Source organism: Aquarana catesbeiana, linkage group LG01 (genome assembly GCF_042186555.1).
Source record: "Aquarana catesbeiana isolate 2022-GZ linkage group LG01, ASM4218655v1, whole genome shotgun sequence".
Lineage (NCBI taxonomy): Eukaryota > Metazoa > Chordata > Amphibia > Anura > Ranidae > Aquarana > Aquarana catesbeiana.
In genome coordinates this window covers 175556436-175580216 of record NC_133324.1, presented here as the reverse complement: position 1 = coordinate 175580216, position 23781 = coordinate 175556436, and the positions used below count along the sequence as shown (strand labels likewise).

Here is a 23781-nt window from a genome sequence, read left to right as displayed (position 1 = left end):
ATCGGCTCCACCCCCAAAAAAATGACATGCCAAATGTGGCATGTCAGGGGGTCACCTTCCCTTACAGTGGAAGTTCCAATTTTGGGTGGAACTCCGCTTTAAAATAACATAATGACTATAATGAGGAATGAGGTTTATAGACACGTGGTTAATCACTTGACTTCATGACCAGGCCATAATGTAACCACTTGTGCAGTCATGCAACCCTGTACTCCAATGAAATTTGTTTATTTCTCACAAATAGAGCTTTCTTTTGGTGGTATTTGATCACTCAGTTTCTTTATTTTTTTGCACTATAAACAGCAACAAAAAAAGTATATATTATATCCATCACACACACACACACACACACACACACACACACTAAAAAAAAAAGTCTACACACCCCTGTTAAAATGTCAAGTTTCTCTAATGCAGTGGTTCTCAACCTTTATAGTGCCGTGACCCCTTGATAAAATTTCCCAAGTTGTGGGGACCCCTAACAGTAAAATTATTTTCGTTGGTCGCGTTTGCTGGCACAGTGGCGACAATTGATGGGCACAATGGCGACGTTTGCTGGCACAGTGGCGACAATTGATGATCACAGCGGCTGCGTTCGGCACAGTGGCAACAATTAAAGGGCACAGTTCCTGCGTTTGATGGCACAGTTGCGGCGTTTGCTGGCACAGTGGCGACAATTGGTGGGCACAGTAGCTGCATTTGATGGCACAGTGGTGGCGTTTGTTGGCACAGTGGCGACAATTGATGGGCACAGTGGCAACGTTTGCTGGCACAGTGGCAACAATTGATGGGCACAGTGGCTGCGTTTGGCACAGTGGCAACAATTAAAGGGCACGGTGGATGCGTTTGATGGCATAGTGGCGGCGTTTGCTGGCACAGTGGCGACAATTGATGGGCACAGTGGCTGCATTTGCTGGCACAGTGGCGACAATTGATGGGTACAGTGGCTGCATTTGATGGCACAGTGGCTACGTTTTAATGGGGGGGGGGGGGTTTCAGATTTTTTCAGTTTGTTTGCGCCCCCACCGATTTATATATAAACGTCCCGGTTGGTTCCTCAAAAGTGGTTATTCCGTGCCAGTGCTAGATATACAAAGTGTATAGCATCCAAACATGTATCTAGCACTGGCACAGAATAACCAATTTTGAGGAACCAACTGGGACATTTATATATATAAACGATATGTACCATAATAAAAAAAATGTTGTCATGTCAGCATTTACTGTGTTTCTGACTTACCAAAAGTCACAGGTGTTCTTAGATTCAGCAAGTGATGTTTCGTCGCCACCCTCTTGGTACACTTGTCCGCAGCAAGCGGACTTCGGTGGGTGTAAAAAGATGTCCGCTTGCCGACTTCTAAGTGTAGCCTTACTGCGGACAAGAGTACCAAGATGACGGCGACGGAATGTCACTTCCGTGTGGTCTCTCCTCTCCAGGAAGTGACATCTCGCTGGCCGAGATGGACAGACTCCGGCAGTAACTTCGGGTCCGTCTCGGCCAGCATTCGCGGCCCCCTGGCGAAACGGCAATCGACCCCCAGGTTGAGAACCGCTGCTCTAATGTAAAAAAATTTGACAACTTTTTCCACCTTAATGTGACCTATAAACTGTACAACTCAGTTGTACAACAAACTGAAATGTTTTAGGTGAAAGGAAGTAAAAATAAAAATCTAAAATAATATGATTGCATAAGTGTGCACACCCTTAAACTAATACTTTGTTGAAGCACCTTTTGCAATGGCTCTAAGCACTGTATGTAACTTCAGCTACAAACAGTACACAGTGCTGGGTTTCGGCTGTGAGACACAGACTTCCTGTCTCACACCCGTAACAAAATCGTGCTCAGCCAGATACAAAGCTTCCTCTGATTGGAAGGGTCAGAGAGTGTGACATTAGCCTGCCTCAGCCAATCAGAGGAAGCTTTGCATTCATTCACAGAATACAAAGCAGTCTATGAATGGCCGAGTGCCGCTCGGACCTACTATTTTATTTCAGGGTGTGAGACTGGAAGTCTCTGTTTCACAGCCAGAACCCTGCACTGTGTACTGTATGGAGCTGAAGCTACATGCAGTTTATACAGTGCTTAGAGACACTGCTGCACTTAGTGAAATAAATAGTTAACATAATTAAAGTGACAGGAGGCATTGGGGATCAAATTTAAAGCTGAAATGTAGGCAAAATCTTTAAGGGGCATTAGTTACATATCAATAAGGTACTTCTAACGATGTGTCCTCCACTGCTAAATGCTTATTTCCTGAAAAATGATACTTACGGGTGGACTCTGATGGTGATGTCACTGCTGAAGTGAAACTGACAGTCCGGGCTAGAGCACAGCAGATCTCGCACTGTACAGTGCTCCTCTTTTCAGAAAATGTCTTGTACTCTTTTCAAAGTATACAAGGCTTTCGGTGATGGGACAAAGGGTGTATGTGAAGGGGCTGTGCTCCATCCTATTAGTTTTTCTGCTGGAACTTCAGTGACGGTAGAAAGGCTACATGTAGAAAACTTTTCAAGAAAGTAGCAGCAACCACAAGTGGGGCACACTTCATTGAAAATACCATTTTGGTACCTAGCTAATGCTCCAAAAAAAAAAAATAGGGCCACTAGGATGCTAGCTAGCATGAATGTTAGAGATGGGGTTAAACAGGGGCATTTTGTTTGCCAACCTCCTGTATAACCCGACATTTAAAAATTGCTGAATGCCTGTGAGATCAAAGAAATTCTGGATTTCCTATCACTTTCTCATTAATAATGGTCACCAGGGCAATTAGATTTTTCTTCACCGCTCGTTCTGGTGACAACACTTAGGCTTCCTATACACAGGACGTTTGAAAACCTCTTCAGAATGCTGGAACTTGACAGTAAACGACGGTTAAAAATGTTCGTTTTGCCACTTTTACATGTCGCGTTTATGAGCCTTTAGAAGTGTTTTTTTACAGATAACCTCAGTAGACTCTCCCAAATGCAGGAGAAATTCTCTCCAAGTCAGTTTTTTTCACAATGTAAATGGTCAGAAATCTTTCCGGCGCTAAACAAAAATGCTTGTAAACTCGAATTACCACATTTAGACATTTTAGGGGTTTCAAATGCCACTAAACTACTGTCCTGAATGTGATTTGCTGCTTCTAATCTCAACTGCTTCTAAACTACTATAAATGCTTGAGTGTACATGTACCCATAAGATTACATTCAGGAGAGTTCAAGGGCTGCTGAAAAAAATGCCCAAATGCTCCTAAAAATCAGTTTACCAGCTGCAGTGTACATGAGGCCTTAAATTTCCCATGACTTTCTGTCTCAAAAAAAATGGTCACCAGGACAAACAAAGGAGGGGGCACAGACAGAAATGAATACTTGACAAGGATTCTAATCCTTCCCTACTATATTCATAGCTAAAATACTCTAAATGTCAATCCCCTCACTAGCCAACAAGTCCATAGAATGTCCATATATGCAAGAATCAAAACACAGACATAACTTTATAACCACTAACAGGTGAAGTGAACAACATTGATTATCTCATTACAATGGCATCTGAAAATTGTTGAAATATATTAGGCAGCAAGTAAACATGGTTGTCCATAAAGCTGTTTAAAGCAGAAAAAATGAGCATCACGGTTTGTTGCATATGGGGCTGCATAGCCGCAGATCGGTGAAGGTGCCCATATTGATTCAAAAGCATCTTAAATGGGAACGTGGGCAATAGAAGTGGGCCATGGAGCAATAGAAAAAAAAAGGTGGTCTGGTCAGGTAAATCAAATTTACTTTTACATTATGTGGTTGGCCGGGTGCGTTTTGCTTACCTGCAGAAGAGATAGGACTAGGATACAGTATGGAAAGAAGGCAAGCTGGCGGAGGAAGTGTGATGTTAATTTTGGCGGAGGAAGTGTGATGATTTGGGAAATGTTCTGCTGAGAAACCTTGGCCCTGCCTTCATGTGGATGCTACTTTGACATGTACCACCTACCTAGACTTTGCTGCTGACCAAGTACACCCTACTTGGGAGTAGAGTAGGCAGTGACCTCATTTGGCAGGATAATGCACCCCGTCACACCGCAAAAATGGTTCAAGAATGGTTGGTGGTCCAGGTGGTGAATTTGCCTTCAGATTCTCCAGATTTTCAATCCAACTGAGCATCTGTAGGATGTGCTGGAAAAAAAGCCCAATCCATGGAGGCCCCAACTCACAATTTACAAGACTTACAGGATCTGCTACTGGCGGCCAGATACCACATCATACCTTCAGAGGTCTAGTGGACGTCCATGCTTCAATGGGTCAGGGCTGTTTTGGCAGCAAAAGGGGGACCTACTTACTATTATGTGGGTGGTCCTAAGAGTTTTTGGCTCCAAGTTTTGTAATTCAGCTAAACAGGGCTCTTCAGCATCAAGGAAAACAATGAAGCCACTCACCCTAGTATAACCCATACTAGATTCCCACCACATTAGTTAGATGTAAGGACAGTCATGTGAGTGTTTAGCAAAATAATTATTTCGATAATTGTACACTAAAATCATTACTAGTGCACACAAATACAACATAACTTACAAAATTCCAATTAAAGCTACAGAAAACTGTACCAAGTTAATAAACAACATATTGTACTATTGGTTTAACTGTGAAATTAGTAGGTATGCAACACTGCTAAAAAAACAAATAATGCTTCCAATTTGCTGCTTCACACTTACGAACAAGTGTGTGTGTTTGGGCCTCATTTGCATGGCCACGAAGGGGTGTACAGTTTCAAGAAAAAGCATATTTCTGCAGCTGGGAGTCACAGATGTGTGCAAACAGCCGTGGGTGACAACACACACAGATCAATAGAAGGTTGACACATATGGTGGCTGTACACATAACCACACATCCATCCCTCTATGCGCAGAACTACAAATGAGAACAGCACAAATATGCTGCTTAGTTGACATTATAAGGTCCTTTTCGGCCCAGAGAATGAGGCCTTGTTTTTTTCTTAATTATTCTTTAATTACTCTTTGAAATTGTATTTATTTATTTTTGTACAGTTGTGATGGCTTTCAAAATAAAGACAATAAGGACATAGAAACCTCAATCTCCTTGTTCTCTGCAGTTGGGCACTCACTGCTCTGTATAGTGTGCTTCCTGTTAATTCACAAACTAAACTGATAGTATCGTTAGTCACGTGTTTACTTACTATCTATTCAGTTATGGATGGCTGACCCATTAAGGTAATTGACTTGGTAGCCAAGCTCAAGCTTATATCATTGTGAAACATTTGGTTTGTCAGATGGAGTAGCATATTCAGTGATCGCAAAACACAAACAAAAAAAAATAGCAAATTCCTTTAGGTCTATTTATTAACATGAGTGCTTTATAAGGGGGATTTACCAAGATTGGAGAAAACCGAATCTGTAGCAGCTGTACCTGACAACCAATCAGCTTCTAGCTTTCATTTTCAAAGCTTAACTGTAAAACGGTATATATTCAGATGCTGATTGGTCACTAGCCACAGCTGCTCCAGATTCTGTCTGCTTCAACTTTAGTAAATTCCCCCAAATTGGTGATTTTTAGTAAGGACTTCACTCTTTTTAGCATTTTTGTTGCTAGGAAAAAAGCTCTAAGCAATGTACTTTATGAATCTACCTAAAAAAACTGCCAGCTTCAGTAGCTACTGATTTTATTTAAAGTGGTTGTAAAGGCTCAATGTTTTTTTTACCTTCGTGCATGCTATGCATGAAGGTAAAAAAACGTTTGTGTGCAGCAGTTCCCCCAGCCCCCTAATACTTACCTGAGCTCCATCTTGATCCAGTGATGTGCACGAGTGCCTCGGCTGTTTTGGGATTCTGTCAACTTCTCCTGTTGCTGTTAATCACAGCCACTGAGCCAATCAGGAGAGAGAGAGAGGGGGGCAGGGCCGAGTCGCAGGTGTGTGTAAATAGGCACATAGAGCCGTAGATTGGAAAAGAGCCTGCTCGGGTGCCTCCAATGCAAGCTGCTTGCTCTGGGGGCACTCAGCAGGAGGGAGGGGCCAGGAGCGCCGGCGGGGGACCCAAGAAGAGGAGGATTGGGGCTGCTCTGTCAAAACCACTACATAGAGCAGGTAAGCATAGCACGTTGTTTTTTTTTTCTTTTGTTTTTATAAAGGAGACTTTAATAGCACTTTAATGCAGCTGCTACTGACTACGACACACAGATTCACAGCTGCACAAAAACAATACAGTAAATCTACAAAAGCAGCCCTATACCAAACTAAATATCACCAGAGAAAATGCTGACGTGGCATGGCTGTTAGAAAAGGAATGCAGTTTGAAGCTCTTGACTATAGGTTAGGGTACCAAAATGTGTTCTTGGATCATCATTTGATATATTATGCATGCTTAGAACGACCTCTTCTAAAACGGAGTCAAAAATAATGTCATGCACACACCTGAGCCAGCAAAAATGCATTAATTTTTTAGAACATAAAATGGCCTTAAAAAAACTCAGCGTGGCAAACATTAGCATGCATAAATGAAATAACATTCTATTACCCGCCTACATCTACATAGATCAATTTATTCGAAATTCAAGGTGAAAAAGAAGCAATCATACATAGTATTAGGAACTGAGTCATCACAAAATTTGGTCTTTAGACTGAAATAGCTCGTTCAGAAATCCCTTTTACCAGTTACTCATACTTTGATCATCACTTCCCATACTTTTCATTTCTGAAACTATGCTATTTAAGAGACAACGCATGGTAAAATATTTTTTTTTTCCCCTGAGCATGTCATAGAACTTTTGGGTTGCAAATTCTATACAGCAACCTGTAAAACCCCTGTCTTTAGGTGTGTAGCAAATGCCTTTAGAATTATATAGTATGCTTTTCTAAAGTGTGGAATTTTTAATCGCAGCGCACCAATAAGGTGCCATAAATAGCCCAATCAAGCCCCCCCGATTTGTTGGCTTGATAAAACATGCACAGGAAAATGATGCCTTGTAGGGCCATCATTTAGAAATGATTAACTTAGACACTCATCACAGATTTGTTGGAAAATCTTTGTACGATGACCAAAAAATGCAGTTACACTATAAGGGGTAAATGGGGTTCTCTAGGTGGCTAATTGCCATAAAAATTCCAATATTCCAAGTATAAGAAAGCATAGCTCCCAAAGTCATGCATAGCCTTAGATACGCAAGTGGTTTCTACCATCCCAAATGAAAATAAGGAGCCCCTTATCAAAACTTGTAAGATGTTTCTCCCCCTCTGAGCAAGACAAGTGTATTTCCTCTGTTTTGGTGTACAGGAAACAAAGTACTACTTATATACTGCTTCCTGAGTCAAGGATAGCAGCTGCTCTTGGCACTGGAATGAATCAGTAAAAGATAGAGAATTCATGGCCATTGTTTCCAATGAAATACCAGACAGCCTTTGGCCACTCTAATGTCTGGTACACAGGGCGAGATTGGATGATAGATCATCTGTTTTTTTTTTTTTGCACGCTAGTCTCATATCAAAAATGAAGCGTTTACTAAAGTGACAAAATTCTTGTATGACAGAAAAAAAACTTGGAAGTGATGTAATGTGTTGTAGTGTATCTGTATTGTATATTCGCACGATATCTGTACTGATTAAATGAATATCATACAATCTGGTGCGTGTCCCATTAGATAATATCCGATGAAGTGTCGTAATCGGCTCTCGAAAGCTGTGTACCAACGATCAGACTATCGTACGATCACTTCGAAAGCGCTATTTTTTTGTACGTTTTTCAGATCATATGTACGGGACCTTAGCCAGAGATATGTGATCACTTTGGCTAAAGGCCTGTACACGCAATCAGAAAATCATACAAAAAACAATTCAAGTTAGACTTATCGGTAACTTGTTTTCCAGGAATCATTCAGGACAGCACCTGAGAGAGTGGCTCCTCCCACTTGCCAACAGGAAACACATCTTCCTTCGAACTTTAAAAAGGAGGCTCCTTCCCACATGTTGCCAGTAGTAGTAGTAGAGAAACCTCTGGCCCCAAGCTGGAACACATAATCATAATATGGTTAGTCACAGCATACAAAAACAATAGGACGGGTTGTTGCTGTCCTGAAAGACTCCTGGAAAATAAGTTACCGGTAAGTCTTACTTGAATTTTCCCTAAACTTTTTTCAAGACAGCACCTGAGAGGATTAAAGAGACCTACCCCCTAGGGAGGGATCACAGCCTGCAGGACCTTTCTGCCAAAAGCCTGATCACCTGCTGACAGAAGATCCAGTCTGCAATGACGGACAAGCGTTAAGTAACTTGACCATGTAACCACCTTACAAATTTGATCTGGGGTGGCACCAGCTTTTTTTGCCTATGTAGTGGCTTGAGCCCTTGCAGAGTGGGCTCGAATTCCCAGCGGGGGAGATAAACCTGTCTGAGAGTAGGCTACCAAAATAGCTGATTTAAATCATCTAGCAATTGACCCCTTTGATGCTTGGTGGCCCTTTTTGTTTCCAGAAAAAAAGAACAAATAACGAGTCTGTGGACCTGAAATCTTTCATTAATTCCAGGTAATGTAATAGGGTCCGTCTCACATCCAGATTGTGAAACTGACCTTCCTTTTCCCCTGAAGGGTTTGAGCAAAAGGTTGGCAGGATGATCACCTGTGACCGGCTCTGAAACGTCGCTACTTTTGGCAAAAAGCCTGGATCTGTCTTAAGTGCAATCCTATCTGGATAAATGGACAAAAAAAAAAAAAAGGTTCTTTAACTGATAGCGCATGCAGTTCACCGATTCTTGCGGATGTGATTGCAACTAGAAATACAGTTTTGAAAGTCAAATTCTTTGGAAAGACTGCTTGTTGTGGTTCAAATGGTTCCTTTGTGAGGGTTTGCAGAACCACTGAGAGATCCCATTTGGGAAAATGCTTAGCCAGAGCTGGTCTAGATCTGGCAAGTGCCTTGAAAATTCTTGCGGCCAAATTTTCTTTTCCTTTCCCGGCTTCCTACACCCCTTGTCCTTTCTCACCCCTATTGTTCTGTTCCCCCCTCTCCCCCATCTCCTCCCCCCTTCTTTCTCTCTTTCCCTTCCCCAGGTACCCCAGGTGAAAATTCCAAGGGTGCGCCAAGGCGTCTATCCCCTGAGAACCGTCATCTCTGTAAAGGGAAAAGAATTGCGGGAGCTGTGTGTTTTGCCTTGATGCAAACAGGTCCATTTGTGGATGGCCCCAGGTCCTGGTGATCAATGCAAAAACCTCTGGATTCAGGCTCCACTCTGCCTCCTGAATTTTCTGCCTGCTCAAAAATACTGCCACTTTTTTTAATGTGCCTTTGAGATAGACTGCAGATAAGGACAGTAAATGGTTTTCCTCTGACAGCAACTGAAGAGTTTTGCTTCTTGTGCCTCCCTGCTTGTTCAGGCAGGCTACGGTAGGGGCGTTGTCCGATAAAATCTGGACATGGAATCCTAGGAGGTTTGGAGAGAAGGCAGCCAACGCTAAGGCGACTGCCTTGAACTCCTTCCAATTTCAGGATTTTTCTGCTTTGGTCTGGGACAATGCTCCCTGTGCCAAATCCTGATCCAGGTGGGCCCCCCATCCCCACATACTGGCAACTGTCGTCACAATTTTTTAGATGGGGAAGCACCAGAATAGGCCTTTTTCCAACATTGACTGATTTCTCCACCACCAAAAGTGTTCGTTTCACGCTGGTGGGGATCTGTACCCTTGTGTCTAGAATCTCTGTCCTGTAGTTCCATACCTTTAGAATGAACCTCTGAAGTGGCCTAAAATGTAGCCTTGCCCATTGGATGGTCGAGGTTAAAGTTCCCAAGGTTGACATAACCTTTCTGACCAACATCCCCTGATTCGTTTGTAGCATAGTTACTACATTCTGGACCTTGATTTTTTTTTTTCTCTTCTGGAAGAAAAATTCTCTGTTCCACTGAATTTATTTAGTACCCCAGAAATTGTACTTGCTGAGCAGGATTGAAGTTTGATTTCTGAATGTTCACTATCCAACCCAGGGATTCCAAATGACTACGGGCCTTGCCCAGATCTTCTTGCAGTTTCTCCCTGGAAGGGGCAAAAAAGAGAGGGTCATCCAGATGCGGGATTACTGCAATCCCCTGAAGGCGAAGAGGGGCGACAGCATGCTCAGAATATATTGGTTTTCTGTCACGCTGGCCCAATGAGGGAGGAAATTCTGAAGCCTTCCTCCCACTGGCAGTGATGAGTCATTGCGTTTTGTTGGTTGATGCAGGAGGATGGAAAAGGACATTTCCTTTGCCCTTTCTCTTCTGCGATGACCAATTTCTTCTCTTCTACTGGGGTTTGGTACTTTGTTCTTGAACCCTTTGAGATCGAAAAAAAAAAACGCTGGTTTCTTTTTCTTTTTAATGGGGAATGACTTCTTTTTATCTGCTGTCCTATCTAGGACTAAATCTAAGTCAGGTCCAAATAGTAAATCTCCCAAGAACGGCACCCCGCAAAGCTTGTTTTTGGATGCCGCATCCCTGGCCAGTGCGCCCTCCTGGCCGAGTTAGTTAGGGCTGCAGATCTTGCTGTCATTCTAATAGACTCCGCTGAAGCGTCTAAAATAAAGGTCACAGCAGCTGACAAAGTCGAGAAAGAATCCAGAATTTCATGCTTTGGTGAGTCTGCTATAATATGGGCTTTGTGCTGATTTACCCAATATTCCATATTCCTGGACACAAGTAGTCGCCATGGCTGATTTCAGATTGCCCATGATAGATTGCCAAGCCCTTTTAAAGTTGTTGATCCATTCTTTTATCCATGGGATCTCATAACACACGCGTATCCTCAAATGCCAGGTCAGTTGATCTTGAAACCTGGGAAAAGGCTGCATTGAGTTTTGGGACTTTATTCCAAAGTGCCGCTAGATCTTTGTCAAATGGAAAGTGCCATTTAAGGGCCTTAGGGAAAGAAGGCTTTCTTTCTGGTTCTTCCCCTTTCTTCTTAATAGCCTCAGAAATTACTGAGTGCACAGGAAAAATAGGATTTTTATAACAGCTTACCTGTAAAAATCCTTTTCTTGGAGTACATCACGGGACACAGAGCACCATAGTAATAACTATATGGTTATAGGCCACCTTTAAGTGAATGGACACTGGTATAACCAAAAAGGAAACAGGGAGTGCCCCTCCCTATATAACCCCTTCCATACCGGGAGTATCTCAGTTTTTGGAGCAAAGCAATATATACACATACCCAATAAGAGGGGAGGGACCTCTGTGCGAACAGGATTTTACAGGTAAGCTGTTATAAGAATCCTATTTTCTTTATCGTACATCACGGGACACAGAGCACCATAGTAATAACTATATGGGATGTCCCAAAGCAATGACACCTGAGGGGAGGGAGAAAAAAAACATATAACCGCCGCCAGGCGTGAGAACCTATACTGCTGCCTGCAGCACACTGCGTCTTGTGAATGTATGTACTGACGACCAAGTAGCGGCCTTGCAAACCTAAGCCACAGAGGCTTGGTGATGCACTGCCCATGAAGCACTGACTGCCCTGGTAGAGTGCGCTGTAATATTAAAAGGGAGGAACCCTTCTTTTCAGGCCATAATTCTGACTAATCTCCTGTAGGGCTGCAACTAACGATTATTTTCATAATCGATTAGTTGGCCGATTATTGTGTCGATTAATCAGTTAATAACCTTAAAAAAAAAAAGTGTGGTGTATAATTTAGTTAATATGTAAAGTTTTAAAAAAGGGCAATTTATTCTCAAATATCTCTATGCAGTGGTAAATATAAATAACGAACTATATGGTTAGGGAGCAAAATATCGAATCCACTCTGAGAATAACACACAGAAGAGATATACTGTATGTACTATTAGAGGAGATATACTGTATATACTATTAGAGGAGATATACTGTATAAACTATTAGAGGATATATACTGTAAACTATTAGAGGAAATACACTGTATATACCATTAGAGGGTGAATCTGGTAAATATCATCAGACTCAGAGATCAAACTTTTTTATTAAAAAACAAAACAATGTCTTCCTTCAAAAAAAATGTAATTTTAAGAACGTTCATTCGATTTTCTAATCGTTAGTGGGGTCAAATCGATGTTCGTTTTCAACCACAGTGACGGGAAAATTTTGAAATAGAAAACTTCTTGGTCAAAGGAATTTTCAGACACTGTATGTGGTTTTCGTTCAGAAATTACATTCATTTTAAAAACAGAATGTTAAAAACAAGTGAAAATTTCAAACAACATTCTTTCATTCAGTGAATGTACAAAGATTTTTCGTCTGAATATTCTTGTCTGAAAATTGACCCGTGTGGCCAGCATAGGGCTCGGTACACACCTATGCAGCTTGCTTTTACGTTCAGTAACATAATGGGGTTAAAAAAAAATAAAAATTAAATTAAATTTATTAAAATTGATTAAAATTGATTAAAATTAAAAATTAGCCCTTTATAGTACAAAAAAGGCAGATAATCACTACTGTAAGGGGTTCTTTTTTTTTTTTTTTACTGTAGAACTGTGAAAGTAATATTTACAGTAGCGATTTGCTCTTTTTGTACTATAAAGGGCTCATTTTAGTTTTTTTAACCCCATTATGTTACTGGCCGATTAATCGATTATGAAAATAGTAATCGATTAATTTCATAATCGATTAGTTGTTTCAGCCCTAATCTCCTTACAAATCCACTTAGCAACAGTAGATTTTGATCTACTAAACAAGCCTCAACACCATCTCCAAGATTATGGAGAAAGCAGTAGTACTGCAGCTACAACGCCACCTGGACACACACCAACTCCTGGACCCACTGCAATCAGGCTTCCGCCCGGGCCATGGCACAGAAACAGCACTCCTCAAAATATGGGACAACGCCCTTGAAGCAGCAGATGATGGAGAATCCAGTCTCCTGGTACTCTTGGACCTCAGCGCAGCATTTGATACAGTGAACCACAATACTTTACTTGTCCGCCTCTCAGAAGTGGCAGGAGCCACAGGTCCGGCTCTAAAATGGTTTGCATCCTTCCTAGAGAATCGCTCTCAGATTGTGAAGCTAGGAACATTCACCTCGGAAACCCGGGCAATCTCCTGCGGAGTTCCTCAGGGCTCACCCCTGTCACCAGTACTATTCAACATATACATCCGCCCACTTCTAAATATCATCAGGAAAACCGATCTCTGCTTCCACTCATACGCTGACGACACCCAACTCTACTTTCGCATCACCGGACAAAAAAACCATCATCAACAATTAGAAGAATGTCTCACGTTAATAGATGACTGGATGACCATCAGCTCCCTCAAACTTAACGGCACAAAAACAGAACTTCTTCTTCTACATGCCAACAAAAATTCCAAAATTAAGACCCCGTGGACACCTCCCACCATCTTAGGACAGACCATCGCTCCAAGCATCAAAGCCAAGAGTCTCGGAGTCATCTTTGACTCAGGAATGACAATGGATGCACAAATAGGATCAGTGGTGAGCGGTTCCCACCATCTCCTCCGCCTCCTACGCAGACTCATCCCCTTCATCCCAGAAGAAGATAAAGCAGCAGTTGTGGGAACAATCATCAATTCCCGACTCGATTACGCAAATTCGCTCTACTTAGGACTACCCCAATATCAGCTTGCGCGCTTACAACTCATTCAAAACACGGCGGCAAGACTGTTAACAGGAAAAAAACCCTGGGAATCTATTTCACTATCCCTAAAGTCCCTACACTGGCTAACCGTAAAGAATCGGATCAAATTCAAGACCCTCTGCCTCACCCACAAATGCATACAAGGAAACGCTCCGCTATACCTTCAGGAGAAGATAAAACACTACACACCCAATCGCAGCCTTCGATCAGCTAACCAAAATCTCCTCATCGTGCCTAAATATCGCTACAAAGCAAAGGGAGAACGAAGATTCGCAGTCCAAGGACCCCGACTATGGAACGCTCTTCCGACCCACATCCGTATGGAAGAAAACCATCAGGCCTTCAGGAAAAAACTAAAGACCTTCCTTTTCTAAGAGCTGGTAACAGAGAACGCATTCTAGCGCCTTGAGGCGATTCAGTTCGCATTTGCAGCGCTCTACAAATCCTTCATTCATTCATTCATGCTGCCTGATCCTTTCTAGGGCCTTCCGGCAACACAAACAAAACTTTAGTTTTCCGTATCTGAGCAGTCGCTTTCAGATAGGCTTTAATTGCTCTCACTACATCGAGAGAATGTAATAATTTTTCTTGGCAAAAAGGTTGGGTGTGGATGCAGCACCACCTTATCCTTGTGAATGATAAAGTATGGCTCTTTACAGGAGAAAGCACCTAATTCTGATACTCTTCTTGCAGAGGTTATCACAACTAGGAATACCAGTTTCCTTGTCAAAAGGATCAAAGGAATATTCTGTATAAGTTCAAAGGGTTGTCTTTGCAACACCGACAAAACCAGATTCAACTGGCGGAGTTATCAGAGTTACACCTTGTATGAATGCCTGGACTAAAGAGTGCGAAGCAAGCGGCCTTTGGAAAAACACTGCCAAGGCTGAAATCTGACCCTGGATTGTACTCAAGGCCAGCTTCATTTCTACTCCTAATTGTAGAAAGGCCAGAATTCTTCCGATGACATACTTACGAGGATGCCAACCCTTGGTTTCACACCAAGTGATGTAGGCCTTCCAGACCCTGTAATAAATGGTCCTGGGGAGCAGCGTTCTGGCATTAATCAGGGTGGTTACTACCGAACCTAAAATCCCCCGATTTTTTAGAATGTGGGCTTCAATAGCCACACTGTTAAATTTAGTGTTTGTAAGGCAGGATAGAATACCGGTCCCTGCGACAGCAGGTCCGGCTAAGTTGGAAGAGTCAAAGACTCCCCTACTGCCATTCTCACGATCCCTGCATACCAGGGTCTTCTGGGCCATGCCGGGGCCACTAGGATTACCGGCTTCCCTTCTTCCCTGATCCTGTAAAGCAGCCGTGGTAGCAGCTGAACTGGAGGCAATGCATAAATCAGTGAAAACTGATTCCACGGGAAACTTCTTGTTGAACCTGGATGCCAATAGATCTACGTCCGGTGTAACCCATCTTTGGCATATAGCCAAAAAGACATTGGGATGTAAAGACCATTCTCCCGGCAACAACTGTTGACGGCTCAGAAAATCTGCCTGCCAATTTTCCGCTCCTGGAATGTAAACTGCAGATGGGCAGAGAAACATGTTCCTTGCCTGAGACAGAATATGGTCCACATTCCTTTGGGCAGCGTGGCTTCTGGTTCCTCCTCGATGATAGATATAGGCCACTGCTGTGGCATTGTCAGATTGTATCCTGACAGGAGCATTCTGCAACCTAGACATCCAGGCTATTAGAGCCAGACGTACTGCCCGAATCTCTAGGATATTGATGGGCAAGGTCTTCTCGGACTCTGACCGCTTCCCTTGAACCGTGGGCTCTTCTAGAACTGCTCCCCAGCCCCATAGGCTGGCATCCGTTGTTACTACTTTCCAGGAAACTGGAATGAAGGATTTCCTCTTCTGTAAGTTCCTGGTGATCAACCACCAGTTGAGACTCTGGTATACTTTTGGAGCCAGATTCATTGGATAGTCCAAGGCTTTGTCTGTTTGTTCCAAGCAGACAGAATACTGTGTTGTAACAGTCTTGAATGGAACTGGGCATAGGAACTGCTTTGAAAGAAGCTACCATCTTCCCTAGTAAACTCATGCAAAGGCGAATGGAAGGACCCGTCTTTGCCTTGACCGTCTGGACCAGCTCTTTTAGAGCATTGACCTTTTCCTGGGGCAAGAACACCCTTTCCTGGGTTGTGTCTATGACCAGGCCCAAATACTGCAGCCTTCTTACCGGCTGTAAGGATGATTTCTCTAGATTGAGAATCCAATCCAGCTGTCTCAGATAACTGACTGTTCTGGATACCCCTTGTTTTACTCTGCTATTGACTGAGTAGCAGGTCATCTATGTATGCTATTATTGCTATACCCTGGCCCCTTAGTCCTGCTAGTACTGGCTCTAACACTTTTATAAACAGTTGGGGAGCAGTGCCTAACCCGAAAGGCAAGGCCAAGAACTGAAAGTGTCGCTGCTCTACTGCAAACCGAAGAAACTTCTGGTGAGCGGGAAATATTGGCACATGTAGATACGCATCCTTGCTATCTATGGATGCTAGAACCTCTCCTCTCCGTAGGGTGGAAACAACTGACCGAATCAATTCCATTCAAAAGGAGCGGATGTCTAGGAAGTGATTCAGATTCCTGAGATCTAGAATGGGTCTGACATCTCCATTTGGTTTAGGTACCATGAAGAGATTTGAATAAAACCCATGTCCCTCTCTTCTAAAGGAACCTCTATTATCACTGCCTGATACAGTAATCGGTCCAGTGCCAGAAAGGAGGACATTTTCTTTACTGGGTCCTTGGGAACGTTTGATCTTAGAAAACGCGATGGTGGAAACTCTTGGAACTGTAGTTTGTAGCCTAGGGCTACTACAGAGAGGACCCAATTGTCTTGGATTTCTTCTTGCCAAGTTTCTAAAAACCACCGCAGTCTCCCCCCCCACTTGATCGAGTGGGGGCGCCCCTTCACAAGGAAGCCTTGGGACTCTGTTTTGTGAACTTCTGACTCCAGGGCTTTTTGTAGCCCTGTGCCTGGTTATGAGGCTTATCCTTTGCCCCTGACGGTGTAGGCCGTCGAGACTGCCTGGAGGCTGTTGCCCCAGACATCTAAGGAGAAGGTTACAACCTTTCTCCATGAAATGGAAACCCAGCCAAGAGCTTCTTGCATGGTAACTCGGCTGACCAGCTGTTGCTGATGCCACAGAATACTGCGCATATGTATCAACATGAGTGCAAGGCGAGACGCCTGATGGATAAAATCCTTGATAGTGTCCACTGCAAAGTATAGGGCCCTAGATAGCTCAGCTAAACCTTGGGCCTCTTCAGTTTGAGCAGGAACTTTTTTTTTTTTCTTTTCTTTTTTTTTTTTTAAACCTGCTTGAATTCATCCTGAAGGGATTGACAGATGCCTATTGCTGCCACTGCAGGTTGTACTACCGCACCAACTACGCAAATGAGGCCTTAAGTAGAAATTCCAACTTCTTATCAGCTGGATCACTAAATACTTGTACATTGTCCACTTGGACAAGTTAAATTTCTGTTCACAGAGAAGATAGCCACATCTACTGCTGGCTAATCCCATCTCTCTGAGAACTTGTTCTCCATAGGATAAAGAATTGAAAATCTTTTAGGAGGAGAAAACTGCTTATCTGGGTGATCCCAATCAGCATAAATCAGTTGCTCCAGTAACGTGTGCATAGGGAAAGCATGAGAACCCTGTGGGGGTTTTAGCGAACCCAAGGAGGGGAAGGAAACATCCTCCACCTCTGCAGGAGGCAACTTATATCCAGAATGAACCAAGTCCGTAAAGGATTGGATTAACAATTTCTGCAATTGCAAAATTGAAAAAGGTTCTCCAGACGCTGAATCCTCCGAAGAGGAGTCACCTGAACCTCCTTCTCTCAAAGATACTCCAATATTATCTGCCCAGTGTTTCTCCAAAACTGGAAGGTCAAGGGCAGGAGAAGGGGGGGTCTGCTGTATTTTCTCACCTCCTGGGAGGAAGATGCTAACATCTCGGCTATTTTCCCTTCCAAACCAGCCATAGCCAAAGCGTCCTTAGTGACATATGCAGAGGCTGGGACGTTGGAGGTAGCCACCACGCTTGTGAGACAAAATGGCTCAGATTCGCCAGATGCTCCGGGTCTTTCAGGGGAGGATGGAACTGGGGGCGTGCAGGCTCTGACCGCGGCGACTTTGCACTCCCCCCTGATGAATTACCCTTCCTGGGGGAAGACACAGTCCTAAGCACAAAAAAAGCAGAGGTACTAAACAAACTGCATCTACTGCCGAGCTTTAGTCTAGCAATTACATAACATGCTGCTATAAATGCTCAGTCTCAATGCTGAGTAAAACGTGCCCCTTAAAAATGCCTGCATCCACACACCCATACAGCTTACATACCACTTGTATGCTCTGTGTCCCTCTGTCAACCAACCAGACACTTTGAGTGTAAAGCTTTTAAGCAGTGAGCCTTGTGCTCCACGTGCACGCCGGTGACGTTTAAGCCACGCCTCCGCTGACTTAGGCTCCACCTTTTTTTAAAGGATCCTTTTCCCACGCTCTGCGTGGAGATAGCCGGCCCTGGAGTGAGGGCAGATCGGGGGGGGGGGGGGGGTCTTCAGCAGGGGGGAACCTGACCTCTTTGATGGTGGATGGTCCCCCCAAACCCCTACTGAAGCCAGGTATGTAGCATTTAGACCCTCTAGTGGCAAAACACAGGCAAGGCACCAGAAAGATCAAGTGAAAAAGATATATATATATATATATATATATATATATATATATATATATACACACATACACACACACACACACACACACATTTCCTGTCTTTCTGATTCCCACCACAGGACTACTGGAAACCATCACAGACAGATCCAGCCTTCACCCATCACAGTGGGCCGTGTCATGCCAAACCTTCAAGGACTGGGTCCCCTTTCACGGGTCCACTCCCTTGGACCTATACAGCACCACTGCCGGAAAACTCTTTGGCTGTATTAACATGACCAGGATGCAGGATCCCAGGGTCCAGCTCTCAAAAGAGAAGCATTACAGGCAAAAACCTTGTTTCTTCTTCCACGAGGCCCAGGTACCATCGTTTGGCTTTCAAGCATTTTAGATGGATCAGTTTGTACAGTTCCTTGATCCCGTCAGGGATTACTCTCTCTTAGCACTTCATCTACTGTGACCAACACCTTAGACACTGGTAAAAAAACTGAGATACTTCCGGTATGGGAAGGGTTATATAGGGAGGGGCACTTCCTGTTTCCTTTTTGGTTATACCAGTGTCAATCGTTATTACTATGGTGCTCTGTGTCCCGTGATGTACGATAAAGAAAGTACAATTTTTAGGCTCACTGAGACCTGCGTATATCCTGTCATGCAGAGACCATTTATTTCTCTCCTCTTCTAGGCCCAGATTAGAATAAATTGCTTTTAACAGGCCATCTACCTGTTCTAAACACAGTTTGTATTTAGAAGGTGTATTCTCCATTCATTCCTTCCTCCTCCTCCTCATCCGATTCTTCCTTAGAATGAGAGGGGGAATGTCCATCTTGGGTAAGAGAACCTGCTTCAGCCTCCACCACTGGGATTAATAGTGAGTCCTGAGAGGATTGTGAGGCAGCTGGCTGCTTAGGGATGGATTTGCTAGTGAAGAACGAAACGATTGAATGGTGGCATCTAGTTCTTTTTTAACTGATGCAATCAAATTGCTGCATGCGGAAGAAGCTTCCTCTAACTAGAGAGTCAATACATATTTGACATAAGGTCTTCTTCCAGCCTTCAGGTAACTTTGCATGAAGGACACTTCCTTTTAGCCACCGGATCAGAGCTCTTGGCCTGCCCTGACACAAAAAAGGGACACAAGAAAAAATCATCCCAGTGAGACAACCTGACCTTTCAAAAAGGCTCGCCACAGGTGCACAGTGAGAAACAACAGTCGCCTCATGTGCCATGTGCCCAGACAGGCTCCTGTCACCAGACAGGGACGGGGGGGGGGGGGGTCGGGGGCTAGAAAGAGAGCGACACCATAGTAAAAAAAGAGTAAACAGTATTACATCTGCCACTTACCTGGGCCTTGTTTGTGCCTGTGCTTGTTCCACGAGCCACCATCGAGTCCATCGTGCTGCATTGTGTGTGTGTGTGTGTGTGGGTAGGACACCGGCTTTGGACTCCAATAGCGCTGCTGCACCGGACCGCAACTGGCAAATATGCACCAGCCCTGTTCCTCCCTTCTCCCCCTGTGCCCTCAGGCAGAAATAACGCCGCGCACCTGCTCTGTGGACACCCTCCCTTCCGCATACCTCACTTCCGGTGGATGTGGTCACTGACTGCCATTCCCAAGATGTCGCCGTTTTTAGAGAGGAAGGCGTTTGCAAGGAAAAGAAAAAATGCCACCCAGGAGTGGCGCTTGCAGCAGTACCGGCTCTCCCCGAGCACTTTAAAGAGGAAGAAGGAGCCCATCCAGCAGTGCTCTGTGGAATGAGAGGAACAAGCTCTCTAAGGTAAAACAAAAAACGGTGGAGCAGGAAGCCTGTGCTCTTAGGACAGCACCTAAGAGTTCCTGACTCCCCACTAAGTGTTCCCTACCGGAGGAAACACAAAAACTGGCAACATGTGGGAAGGAGCCTCCTTTTAAAGTTCGGTGGAAGATGTGCTTCCTGTTGGCAAGTGGATGGAGCCACTCTCTCAGGTGCTGTCCTGAAAGATGTTTAGGGAAATACCGCTTTCAAATCGATCGTAGGATAATCTGATCGTTAGTACACACCTTTCGAGAGCCGATCTCAACAGTTCATCAGATATTACCCGATGGGACAAGCACGAAAATTTTCTTGTACAATACCAGATCATATGATTTTCGCTTAATCAGTACAGTTGTGCGAAAATACAATAAAATACACTACAACACATTACATCACTTCAGAATTTGTTTTCTATTGTATGAGAATTTGTCACTTTAGTAAACTCTTTATTTTCGATATGAAACTAGCATGGAAAACAACAGACGATCATTTGTTTGATAATCTCATCGTGTGTACCAGGCAGTAGGATGGCCAAAGACTCATAGCCAAACTGAGTGGTCAGTTCACTCATATCCACTACAGTCAAATAAAGCCAAGTTACCTGAGGAATGACAATATCAGCTAGTGCCTTGGATATCCTATACAATTCCATCGTGTTCTCCAGTTTTAATGAGTAATTATGTTGCACGTCATACTTTATACAATCATAAATATCAGGAATCTTGCTGATATCGTATCTTCCATTTTTTGTTTTGAAATCTTTTTCCAGTTTGGACCATCGACGCAGCATCAACTCCAAAGTCTCACTGTGGTAGAGCTGAATATCTATATAAGGACAGTGCAAAATGTCAGTGTTTCTCATTTTAAATCAGAATGAATCACTGCAGAATACATTTTTTTTTCAGGACAGGTCAGCAAGCACAGCTTTATAAACACCAGCAACATGCATGTCTGGGTCCCATTATTAAGATTGATGCTTTAATTTGAAACCAAAGCGATGGTTGTATTAAAGCCTTTAAAAAAATTACAAACAAAACCCTTGAAAAAACACATAGCAGTTTTTTATTTTTTTATTTTTTTTTTTTTTTATGGCAGTTTTTTTAAATGCACATATTGTAGATTATATTACCTGCAAATTTTGGGTCCTCCATTTTTAGTCGAATTTGGGAAGTCAGGCTTTGAATTAATGAATACACTTTGTCACAAGTCTTCACTGGATTCTTTACAATCTGCATGGATTTAATCTGTGATATGCTTCCAGTAGGAGTCAGCTAAAAGTACAAAATTGAAGCAGTTTAATATTTCAGTAAAAACATTGTTTTTGAAGAGTTTTAGGGTTTTTTTTTAAATCAACTTCAATGATAAACATTACAATTGGCACAGGGGAGTATGCACAACATTAGCTTGTCACATTATCTCAGGAACCTTTGGCAAGAGGCCCTGTTCATGGTCACAAACATGCACACACACAATGCTTTCGCTTCTGAGAGGAACAATTGTACAGTTGCATTTCAACAACACATGTAAAAAAAAAAAAAAAATTAGTATCCATCTACCAGAATGGTTTAGCTTATACAGGGCTCTGATAGCTGCTTTTTTGGCTGTGTTTATGAATCCAGAATGGAAAAATTAAGGCAGGCTACTTTGTTTAGGGTTACTTTTCAGTTTTGATGTGTCCTAGGACAAACAGTCACTTATGACACTATTAAAAAGGAGTTCTGATACATAAAGAAAACCTGTACTAAAAGAAATACAGTATCTGACAAATGTGAATACACCTCTCACATTTTTGTAAATATTTTATTATATCTGTTCATGTGACAACACTGAAGAAATGACACTTTGCTACAATGTAAAGTACAGACGACCCCCTAGTTACAAACATTCACAATCTCCCCCTAGGAAGGGAAATTAACTCCTGTAAGAGTTATTATGGCAAAAAGGCATCTCCTCTGAAGCTTTATCACCAAGGATGTTTCCATAACAACCCAAAATTTTCAAAATCCAATTGTCATTGGGGCAGAAAGTGAGGTGAAATCTTCTGAACAGGGACACAGACAGCAAAACAAATGTTACAGGGGTGGTAACCCTTCCCTATGCTATCCAAGTTTAAATTTGGATTTTTTTCTACAGCTTACCTGTAAAATCCTTTTCTTGGAGTACATCACGGGACACAGAGCAGCCATAATAACTTACTGGGTTATACGCCACCTATTGGTGAATGAACACTGGTAAATCAATCAAACAAGAAGTCCTACCCTATATAACCCGTCCTACACAGGAAGTACCTCAGTTTTGTAGCAAGCAATAAACTTCCCAGACAAGAGGGGAGGGATCTCTGTGTCCTGTAATGTACTCCAAGAAAAGGATTTTACAGGTAAGCTGTAGAAAAAAATCCTCATTTCTTTATTGTATATCATGGGACACATAGCAGTCATAATAACTAACTGTGATGTCCCCAAGCAATGCTTTTGAGGAGAGGGAACCCATTATAACCATAGAAACACCTTTAGAACAACAGGATCTATATTGCTGCCTGCAGTACACTGCGTCCAAATGCAACATCCTCCTGAGTCCTAACATTCTCTTGATAAAACCTAGTGAATGTATGCACTGAAAACCAAGTAGCAGCCTTGCAAATCTGAGCCATCGATGCTTAATGAACTGCCCATAAAGCACTCACTCGTCTGGTAGATTGTGCCCTTACTGGAAAAGGTGGAGCCTTTGCCCTTAATCCATACGCCTGAACAATCACTTGGCGGAAATAGTCAACTTCGATGCTGCCTGTCCCTTCTTGGGGCCTTCTGGCAATGTAAGCAGAACATTAGTCTTTCACATCATTCATAAACTTGCAGATCCACTGCCCTTCCTGGGCTCTTCTAGCTGCACAAATCAGGATTCCTGACCTGTGCCGACAACTCAAGTAGACCATGAGCGATAGAGTAGGTAGAGATCTTTCTCCTGCTGACTGTGGAGTAGAAGAAAATTATAAAAGCAAGACACTGTCCTGATTCAAGTGAAAACTAAAAACCACTCTATGCAATAGAGATGGATTAGGACTCAACATCACCTTATGATGTGCGACCAAGAAAGGCTCCTTGCATGAAAGAGCCGCCAGCTCTGACACTCCACTTAGTGATAAACAAAAAATTTCACCAGCGCTAAAACGTGTCCATGTGTGAATAAGAAGTGGTCACAGTCAGTGGCGTGGGGTCTAAGCTCAGTGCAGCTGGACGGCAGCCATAGCTGGAGGATATGGATGGAGCAGAACAAAACAAAACAATCCAGCGCTCAATGGGTTAGTGGAAGAAGCAGTCTCACAGCAGTCAGTTAAACGTGAATACAACTAGTTTATTCATTGATGGCCATAAAATCCAATCCTTTTGTCAAACAAGGAGCAGTAGGGAATGATAAAAAAATAGAGAATAGAGCAGGCTTATGGTGTCACCAGGAGTCCACAGAGCAACGAATGGCTGACAGCATCCAGATATGGGGACAACCCTCGCTGCAGGGAGGGCACCAATACCCCTGCTGCGCTGTAGCCAACTGTACAAGTCACTCACCAGCGTGTGAAACATGGCAGGAGGGGAAGGAGGAGGCGGAGGCAGCAATCAGCAGGGAGATGGAAAAACAAGCTCCGTGTGTCACATGTTAGAAATGCCAGACCAGCTGGAGTGCTGACAGGAAGGGGAGGAAATACCGTGATGCT

The 23781-nt window shown here is 43.2% G+C and overlaps 1 protein-coding gene across 1 annotated transcript in view; it reads right to left on the bottom strand.

Moving 5' to 3' along the window:
- PPIP5K2 (diphosphoinositol pentakisphosphate kinase 2) overlaps positions 1–23781 on the bottom strand; it is a 189953-nt gene that overhangs the window by 43178 nt on the left and 122994 nt on the right. The window contains exons 18-19 of the mRNA XM_073624575.1: positions 21202–21343; positions 20674–20897 (exon numbers count right to left, since the gene is read on the bottom strand). Coding sequence (XP_073480676.1) covers positions 20674–20897; positions 21202–21343 — 366 coding nt within the window. The remainder of the gene's footprint in view (positions 1–20673; positions 20898–21201; positions 21344–23781) is intronic.